The sequence below is a fragment of the Cebus imitator genome, unplaced genomic scaffold (genome assembly GCF_001604975.1).
Source record: "Cebus imitator isolate Cc_AM_T3 unplaced genomic scaffold, Cebus_imitator-1.0 Scaffold128, whole genome shotgun sequence".
Lineage (NCBI taxonomy): Eukaryota > Metazoa > Chordata > Mammalia > Primates > Cebidae > Cebus > Cebus imitator.
Window position 1 is genome coordinate 4,667,737 of NW_016107443.1, and position 10,186 is coordinate 4,677,922.

General features: G+C 42.0%; 1 protein-coding gene across 1 annotated transcript in view; it reads left to right on the forward strand.

Moving 5' to 3' along the window:
• Window positions 1–9,449, forward strand: part of SMS (spermine synthase) — a 61,418-nt gene extending 51,969 nt beyond the window's left edge. The window contains exons 10-11 of the mRNA XM_017540696.2: window positions 7,231–7,346; window positions 8,945–9,449. Coding sequence (XP_017396185.1) covers window positions 7,231–7,346; window positions 8,945–8,984 — 156 coding nt within the window. The 3' untranslated portion in view covers window positions 8,985–9,449. The remainder of the gene's footprint in view (window positions 1–7,230; window positions 7,347–8,944) is intronic.
• The last annotated feature ends 737 nt before the right edge of the window (window positions 9,450–10,186 follow it).

The window sequence follows — 10,186 nt, forward strand, 5'->3', positions numbered from 1 at the left end:
TATAGTTGATAAAATAGTTCTGGCTGCACTGTGAACTCCTGCCACCAGATGGAAGCAGATTATGGTGGTTTTCTCATTCTCTAGGGGATTCTAAACTTAAAGATTACATTTCCTGGTGTTAAAACTATAAATACGTATCTCCTATTGAAATCCTTAACAAAATTTTGAAAATGACAACAAAGAAAGCTAATTGATAATCCAGTCTTTTGCTACAAAATTCCTTGATTCATAAACATAAGCACTTAGGTAGCATCACACTCTGGATTTTGGAATTCTTCTGAGTTTACAGGAAAATCCCCTCCTCCATTGTTTAAAAAAGTATTACCAGCCGGGGCAACACAGTAAGACCCTAGCTCTACAAAAAAATTTAAAAAATTAGCTGGGTATGGTGGTACATGCCTGTAGTCCTAACTCTAGAGGCTGAGGTGGGAGGATTGTTTGAGCCTGGAAGGTCAAAGCTGTAGTGAGCTATGATCATGCTACTGCCCTCCAGCCTTGGTGACAGAGTGAGACCTTGACTCAAAAATAAACACAGTATTAGTATACTGTATTTAAGTGTCAGGAACAGGCCAGGTGAGGTAGCTCACAACTGTAATCCCAGTACTTTGGGAGGCCGAGGCAGGTGGATTACCTGAGATCAGGAGTTTGAGACCAGCCTGGCAAACATGGTGAAACCCCATCTTTACTAAAAATAAAAAAGTAGCCACGTATGGTGGTGGGCGCCTGTAATCCCAGCTACTCATGAGGCTAAGGCAGGAGAATTGCTTAAATCTGGAAGGCAGAGTTTGCAGCAAGCCAAGATCATACCAGTGCACTCCATCCTGAACCACAGAGCGAGACTTCATCTCAAAAAAAAAAGGTCAGGAATATGTAGAGGTTTTAACGTTACCCTCCTGAGGAGGTGTTTGCAAGCTATCCTGGACATTTTATGGAATCTGAGATTAATAATGTTGAAAACAACTTAGCAACTCTAAGAGACATCTTGACTTAGGCTCCAGCCTATCCTCTTCCCTCTGCGTGCAAGACCTGCAGGCACATTGTGCTTAATCTTAGACTTTGCACTTGGTAAAATTGTTGGGAAGCTTTGAGGACAGCAAAGCACTATCTATGAATGGAGTGTTCCCCCCCAACATTTAGAAATGATTTTTACAAACATATTGTAGGTGGATATAACTACTCAAAACAGGAGTCTGCAAACATTGGGCCAAATCTGACCTCCTGCTTACTTGTTTGTAAAGTTTTCTTGGCACATAGCCACATCCATTTATTACATAGTGTCTGTGGCTGCTTTTGTACTGAGTAGTTGTGGTAGACACAGTATGATCTGCAGAGCCGAAAATATTTTCTATCTGAATCTTTACAGATAGAAGTTTGCAGACCCCTGTTATATAGGAAACCTGCAGTGAAACCTGCTCAAATGAACTTTTCTTATTGTAAAGAACCAAGTTGGACTTTCTTATGATAGGTATTTTTTAAGCAGAGCATATCTATAGAATTTTTTTCTTTTCCTTTTTTTGAGCTAGGATCTTGGTCTGTAGCCCAACTGGAGTACAGTGGCACAGTCATGACTCACTGTAGCCTCAAGCACCTAGGATGAAGTGATCTCCTGCTTTGGCCTCTCAGATTGCTGGGATTATAGGCATCCATTGCCATGCCTGGCTAATTTGTAAAATTTTTGTAGAGATGAGGTCTTACTATGTTGCCCAGGTTGGCCTTGAACTCCTGGACTTGAGTAACCCTCCTACCTTGGCCTCCTGAAGTGTTGAGATGACAGGAATGAGTGAGTGCCCAGCCAGAATTTTTTCTTTTATGTTTTTGCAAATACAAAGAAGGAAATCTCATGCAGCTTAAATCAAGGAAAAATGTGAGGCTCTGGGTTCTTGAACAAAAAGAGACCGAAAAAAATTTGGATCCACTACAGACTAGTCAGTCTGTAGTACAAAAGACAGGACAAAAGAAGACAGTCACACCAACTCTACCTGTTGTCTACTACAAACGTGCGGCTATTCTTCTTTTGTTCTGAATATTGGAATGGCAGGCTGCCTCCTATGGAGAGCCGTTATCTTAGTATGAAAGGCTAATAGAAATGCTTGCTTAGAATACTACTCCAGCCCATTTGTAAGTATTAATGACCCAGGCTTTGATATCTTGCCTTTGTCAATGGACTATTCACCAAAATCACAAAGATTTTATGCCCAGGGCTGTCCTGGTTTCTAAGAATTGTCCAAAAGACATATTATGACATGTTTTCTGTCCCCATATTCATTACAGTTGGAACCACAAAACAATCTCATTGTATAACACCTGGGGTTCATTCAGTACATTTGGTGGTTGACATTGTCATATGATAAGATTCATGTAGACTGGGGTGGATAGGTCTTTCAAGAAGCAGTAATTAAGTCAAAAAGCAGATGATTTGACTCAGGATGTATTGATGTAGTTGCCACAGTGTAATTTTTTTTTAACTGCCAGGTGACATGCTCAAGAGATAACCCAGATTCCTGCCATGCCCACCCCCTTTGCCCAAGTGTGCAGCTTAGAACTGGAGTCAGGTTAAGGGTGGGTTGAAACTATGGTGTTTTACAAAAGCCAAATGCTCCCACCCAAACTAGCATCACAGGGGTGAGTTCGTGATGTCATTGGTGTTACTATGGCTGCCTGGAGGCAGCCTTGTCAGCATCCCAGGAAGCCAGGGGATGCATCATGGAGGAGTGTGAGAATCAAGGTAGGCCAGTAGAATTTGAACTGGGGAGGAAGTGTTTTCATGGAACCTAGGAGGCAGATCCTGGGACTTGGCCCTCCTGTATTCTCTCTCCCCAGCCCCATTTTTAAAACATTGTAAGTTATTTGATACACTTGTGGCTCATGCCTGTAATCCTAGCACTTTGGGAGGCTGAGGCAGGTGGATCATCTGAGGTCAGGAGTTTGAGACCAGTCTGACCAACATGTCAAAAACCTCTGTCTACTAAAAATACTGAAATTAGCCGGGCGTGGTGATGCACCCCTGCAATCCCAGCTACTTGGGAGTCTGAGGCAGGAGAATTGCTTGAACCTGGGAGGCATACATTGCAGTGAGCCAAGATCGTGTCACTGCACTCCAGCCTGAGTGACAGAGCAAGTCTCTGTCTCAAAAACAAAACAAAACAAAAACAAACACCTTTTTGTTGTGTATCACCTAAGTTTTGTACGTGTGAGACTTGATGCAAAATACTAGCAACCCTCTGCATCCTCCACCCACTTGAGAACTGGACATCGTCAGTACCTTTAACACGTTTATATTCCTCCCGCATTCCTGCTTGCCTTCTAGAAGTAACCCATCCTTGGTCTCCCTTTTCTCCATTTCTGTATTTTACAGATGCTTCTTACATGTATAATTTCCTAAATCATTATACTATTTAATTTTACTTGCTTTTGAACTTGATAAAAGTTGCTAAGGATGTATTCTCCTGTACCTGTTACTGAGGTATCATGTGCCTGTAATCCTAACTACTCAGGAGGATTGCTTGAGCCCAGGAGTTTGAGGACAGCCTGGGCAACATAGTGAAGACCCCACCTCTAAAATAAACAAAAGCCAATGTGAACTGTCGACACCTAACATGGGGAAAAGAACTTTCTAGAACTGAAGCTATAGAATTTGGATTTAATGCCCTAGTGAAACCCTGTCATAAAAGGTTAAAGAAACCAATGACTAATAAAATCTTGAGTTTGCAGGATTGCAGGTAAAAAGAAACCACTTGGTGAAACACTGAAACTCCCTCCACTTAAGAGAGAAAATAACTGGCTAAAGTCTGTTAAAACCAATATGGCCAACTAGAATTTGCACAGAACAAGCTTACTGATGTCACAGCCTAAGTTTTCTTTTCTTTCTTTTTTTTTTTTTCTTTTGTGAGATGGAGTCTCGCTCTGTCACCAGGCTGGAGTGCAGTGGCACGATCTTGGCTCACTGTAACCTCCACCTCCTGGGTTCAGGTGAATCTACTGCCTCAGCCTCCTGAGTAGCTGGGAGCTGGGATTACAGGCACCTGCCACAACACCCAGCCAATTTTTTTGTATTTTTAGTAGAGACAATGTTTCACCATGTTGGCCAGGATGGTCTTCATCTCCTGACTTCATGATCCACCCACCTCGGCCTCCCAAAGTGCTGGGATTACAGGCAGGAACTACCGCGCCCAGCCAACACAGCCTAAGTTTTCATCACTTGCTTCATACTAACCACTTCCCTGCCCACAAGTTTGCACATGACACCCATAAATTGGCATAAAGAGATAACTACACATGCCTGAGGATTTTCCAGATCTACTCTTTCCTTTCTGTCTACCAATAAATCACCTGCAAATCTTAGAACCTACCCCTTAAACCTTTTTGGTTTTTTTTGAGATGGAGATGGAGATGGAGTTGGAGTCTCACTCTGTGGCCCAGGCTGGAGTGCAGTGGTGCGATCATGGCTCACTGCAACCTCTGCCTCCCAGGTTCAAGCAAATCTCCTGCCTCAGCCTCCTGAGTAGCTGGGATTACAGGTGTGTGCCACCACATCCAGCTGATTTTTATATTTTTAGAAAAGATGGGATTTCACCATGTTGGCCAGGCTGGTCTTGAACTGCTGACCTGAAATGATCTGCGCACCTCAGCCTCCCAAACTGTTGGGATTACAGGTGTGAGCCATCACATCCAACCCCTTAAAGCTTTTCTAATAAAAGGACTGCCTTTAAGCCCAACACAGGGAGACAAGTTTGAGCTGGACTTCTGTCTCCTTGTTAGTTGACTTACAATAAAAAGCTTTTGTTAGGCCAGGCACAGTGGCTCATGCCTGTAATCCCAGCATTTGGGGAGGCTAAGGCAGGAGGATTGCTTGAGGCCAGGAGTTTGTTGCTGCTATGATCACAGCACTGTACTTCAGCCTGGGCAACACAGCAAGACCCTTTCTCTGAAAAGAAAGTAAAATAAGCTTTGCTTTTCTTAAAACCCCAGTGTCCTAGTGTTGACTTAGAGCACATCGGACAGAGAGCCCCTTTTTCTTTGATAATGCCAGATGCGACCCTACCCCTTCTCCCATTCCTCCTTCTTATCCTTAATAGCTGCTTAACTCTTTGCTATTAGATTTTTACTCTGCTTCTCCCATTTGTTTCTCTTAAAAAGAAAAAAAAAGTCATTCCATTTAAATAGACAGGAAAGTGAAATATATCATGTTACTTTTTTTGGGTAGGTCTCTATTTGTGGTATGTTTTTTCTTTTTTGAAACTTCTTGACAATCTTGGGAAAGAACAAATTGAAACTTTCTTAGTTTCTTACCACAGTCTGTGTAAGGAAGTCTTCCCATATAACCTCTATAAAGGGAGAATGTGGTGTCAATTTTAAGATGGCAAAGCCATTTGCTGTGCACCTTGGTGGCATTTTCATTGTATAGCTTCCCCAGTGGTGATGTGTTCTTAAAACAACTGGGCAAGGTTTTCTATTTGTGAATCTTAAATTACATGTGTGGTGTTTATATGCTCTCATGGTGAACTTGATGTTGAAACCAAATTACATGCTGGCAAAGGTCACTTTGGCCATATCCCACTACAGGACCCTAGATGATGGGGTACTAAACAGGCTGGCACTGATGATGACGTCATGCTGAGTGAATGTGCTAAGTTAAAACCACCCAGGCCAGCTCTCAGAATAGTTCTAACCTCTTGCCCGTGACTAGCTGGCTGGTTGGTTTTGAAAGCCATTCTCAGGAGTTCTTACATCACAGGCTGTCTTTATTTGTAAATAATTTGATCTCGCATTATACTTGGCTGTTTTGAGGCAAATTAAGAGTAACCATTTAAAAAAAAATGTATTCATTTATTTTTGAGGTGGAGTTTTGCTCTTGTTGCCCAGGCTGGAGTGCAGTGGTGCGATCTCGGCTCACTGCAACCTCCATCTCCCAGGTTCATGCAATTCTCCTGTCTCAGCCACCTGAGTAGCTAGGATTACAGGTGCCTGTTAACCACGCCCGGCTGATTTTTGTGTGTTTAGTACAGACAGGGTTTCACCACTTTGGCCAGGCTGGTCTCAAAACTCCTGACCTCAGGTGATCCACCCACTTCAGCCTCCCAAAGTGCTGGAATTACAGGCGTGAGCCAACGTGCCCGGCCAAGAGTAACTTTCTTAAGAAATGGAATCAGTACCTGGATTCAGTAGTCTTGTGAATATCAGCTTCAGAGGCTAAAAGGAAATAGGTGGTATTAACTACCAGTTTTGTTTTCTAAATACATAATGAAAAGCATTTGGGGAAAATTATGCTAAAAGGATGATAAATGCTTCCCCAGACTTAATCCAAATCTACATTTTAGCAAGAATCCCCTATGATACCGTAAGTACAGTAAGGAGTAAGAAGCATTACTCTAGAGTTAGGCACATACTGTATCCATTCAGCAGCTCTGCTACTGACTGGCATGTCTTGATTCTCTTCATCTTTTTTACCTTATGGTCACAGGATGGCTGCTGCAGCTCCAAATAACATATCTAGGTTATAGCCTGGAAGAAAGTTGAAGAGGCACGTGGGTCTCTCTTTGTTCCGAATCAAAAGCTTTTCCAGCAGCTACTAGCAGACTTTCATTATATCTCAAGTGACTACCCCTAGCTGCTGGAGATGCTGAAAATGTGATGACTGGAAAGGCAGAAATGTTATAATAATGACGTCGAGAGAACGTCTTTGATAAGGTGTGCAACTGAGGAATATCCCTAGCAAATATATCTTGAATAAACTTTTGTTCTTTTATACACAGATTCTAGGAAAAACAGGGTGAATATAGTTCTGTGTCAACATTTTAGACTCTTAGGAGAATTGCAGTTTAAACCATTGTGGAAATGAAGAACACTATCTTTTTGATACTTCATTTGTAATATAATGGTGACCATTATTGAGAAAATTTACTTTGAATGAGTTATTTCTATGAATCTTTGCAAATTGCATGGTTTTAATTCAGTGGCTGTGTCACTACTAAGAAATTGGCTTCACTGCTTTCTATCACTTCATACTCTAATAATTTGAAATGGCTTAGTAAATGAGGTGGAAGGATAATGAGCTAATGGGTCTATAAATAGAATGCAGTATAATTTGTGAAAATACAGAAGCCTTATCTGGTTTTTAAAGATGAATTTTTATCTAAAGCTAGAATTGTTCTCCTTTATTAAAGACCTTCAGGTGAGTGACTCCCTTGTAAGGACTCAGGAATCCCATTTGCTTATCTCTCTTTGATTTAGGGGAACTGTGTCAATCTGACGGAAGCGCTGTCGCTCTATGAAGAACAGCTGGGGCGCCTGTATTGCCCTGTGGAATTCTCAAAGGAGATCGTCTGTGTCCCTTCATACTTGGAATTGTATCCTTTGACCATGACTGACACTGTGTTGCCAGATCAAAGCACCCAAGTAAATCTTATGCCAATTAAAAAATTTAAATCCCAATAATAAGCAATCAGCTTAGCTGTAGGGTATATAAAGCCCTGGTTCTCAAGCTTTAGGTGCACATTGGAATCCCCCAAGAAGCTTTAAGTAAAATTTAAGATGCTAGACTCCCACCCTCAAAAGTTTTGGGGTGTGGCTTGCCACAGCTTTCTGGGTGCTTTTAATGATCGCCACTGGTCTGAAGCATTCGTTCTCAAAGGTGTTGCCACACCTGCAGCATCACCCAAGAACTAGAGATGGACCTTCTTAAGCCCCACCCCAACCTGCTGCCCAGTCAGGCGTTCTGGAGGTGGAGGCCCAGTGACCTGTTCTACCAGCCCTCCCGGGGATTTATGTGCACCTGAAAAGTTTGAGAAGCCGGAGCCTAAAATAACCACCCTACCTGTGGCAGGTAAAATGTCTAAAGACACTCATTCTCCTTTTATATTAAAATGAGCTGACGTTAATACTAGTTTCTACACTTGATGCTAATTTGCAATGGAAATCGAGAACTAGAATGATGTTGGGGACTGCAGAGTTAACATTGGTGTTCTCTGTTAGTTCCACTTAGTAAAGTTAGTCTAGAGAAATAAAACACAGAGAAAAAAGAAAATGAGAGCATTATCACTGGAAATTTCCCGTGACACAGCTGTGGGCTGTAGTCTGCAGAGGATAGCTTCCTTATCTGCTGTTGCCAAGTCCAGGTTCCTGTGACAGCAGTTTTTTTTTTTCTTTTTTTTCTGTCAAGGGGGCTCAGTGACCGCTGTTGACCTGTAACAAGGCCTGGTTGAAGCAGGCTGGGACAGAACCCAACAGCGCAGACTGCCTGCTGAGACCATATGGCCAGCAAGAGGCAATGAGAACCCTCTAGATCCCCATGTGAGGAGGGGAGTACTCCGCCTGCTTGGTGGCCGTGTCCCTCCACAGCCTGTACAGAGCTTCAGCATCTCCTCCTACCAACTGTCCACCTTTGGTTAGGGTTCCCTTCAGCATTTTGGCCAGGCCTGTGTTTGCATGTTTGGAGATTTGAGAAATCAGTTGATAGCATTTGGAGCAAAGGCTTCCACCTGCTAGTTCTTCTCTCTCCCTCCTTTCTTCCCTCTCCTTTCTTCCTCCTGTCGTTTTTCCCTCTCCTCCTCCTTCCCTCTCTTTCCACCTCCTTCTCTCCCTTCCTTGCATCTCTTGCTACCCCAGCATTCCCTCTCTCCCTCCTTTCCTCCTTCCTTCCTTTCCTTCTCCTACTAATTCCCTAAAACTTGGGAGACTTTGGAAGCAGTAGTATTACCTGAGAGAGTATTTGTGTTCCTTTAGCCTTCTGATGTCCACCCAGTTCCTTCTTCAGACGTCCCAGGTGGTGGGGGTGTCCCCAGTCTGCAGAGTGGCCTTATTCAGTGGCCTTCATTCTCATTTCCCACACTGCGCTAAGCCATGAAGCTTTTCATCCATCTTCCAATGTGTAGGCCCGCAAAGACATTACAGGTGATGCCTTTTCTTCCTTGAATTACCTGCTTTGATTCCTTGACTCCCTGTCCAGGTGGGTATTTTACACTGTTTGGAAGAAAGCTAAACCCTGAAATTGAATATCCCCTAATCACATGTGCTGCAAATAGCCTTCATGACCTCCGTATGCTGTACATGACATCAAAATGAGTCAGGCAATTGATTGTGAATTCCTTAAAGTTTTCCTTTATTTTTTAATTATTATTTTTAATTTAAAAAAGCAAATGGAAAATGTATATTTTGATGAAGTTAGGGTGGTTTTTTTTGGAAGTCAGCTGAAGGATGGTTAGACAGCACAGCGAAGACTGCTAAATGCACTGACCCCCCCCACCCCCAGAATGTGATTTTTGTTCCTTTTTATTTCTCTATGGGCTTTTTTTCATTTTTGTTTTGGTAGATCGTCAATTTGGATGTTTGGAGGAATGAACATCATTGTTTTGTGCTGGAGGGAAGATCTTGATGGTGTTTTTTTCCCCAAAAATTGACTTAGATATTAAAATTTGGAATAGGAATTGCTTCAATTAAAATTACAAAAGAGACATTTCATGTGTTCTGTTGTTTTATTTCAGCCCAGTCCCCTCTTTCTGACTTGTGATCTCATAGAGCCAATGGTGTCTCCTGGTCTGTTTTTAGTTCTACCAGTGGATGTCATTTATCTCTTTATAACAGGTTGGCCTTAGGGCCTTTTTTGAACAGTAGTAATGACTTCATTTGCCACCGTGCTAAATGATACACAGCCTATTACATTTACTAGTCCTTCATTATACCATTGACCTGAGGCTAGCAAGAGATTTTGTCTGACTGTAAAGTTGAAAGTCAAAAGCTTATTTTTATTCTCACTCTTACCAGTGTATTAGATGTGGAAATAAAAGTCATTTTGGGTAGCTCCTATGAAACTTTTTGAGCAGATTGTTAGCTGCACAGATGTATGACAATTTGTGGAGAGGCCTGCGGCAATATGAGCGACTTGAAGACTCCTAAGGAAGTGCAGGTAGCTAACAGCTTGGTGGTGTTTGTGGGTAATGATCCACATCAAAAGTGAGCTTACATTGACTTGAATTGTTAGACCTCAGCGGGTTATTCTGTTGTTTTTATAAAAGGTTTATACTATATCAGTGGAATGAGTTCATTTATGGTGAATTTGCAATAAGCAAAGCTTTAAAAATGAAATATTCAGTGTCCATTTTGAGATAGAATTGGTGTCAACACAGCATTCTTCTTCCCAAGGTAGGAATCAATAGTATGGTATGAAAAAATATAGTGTTTTTTTTTTTTT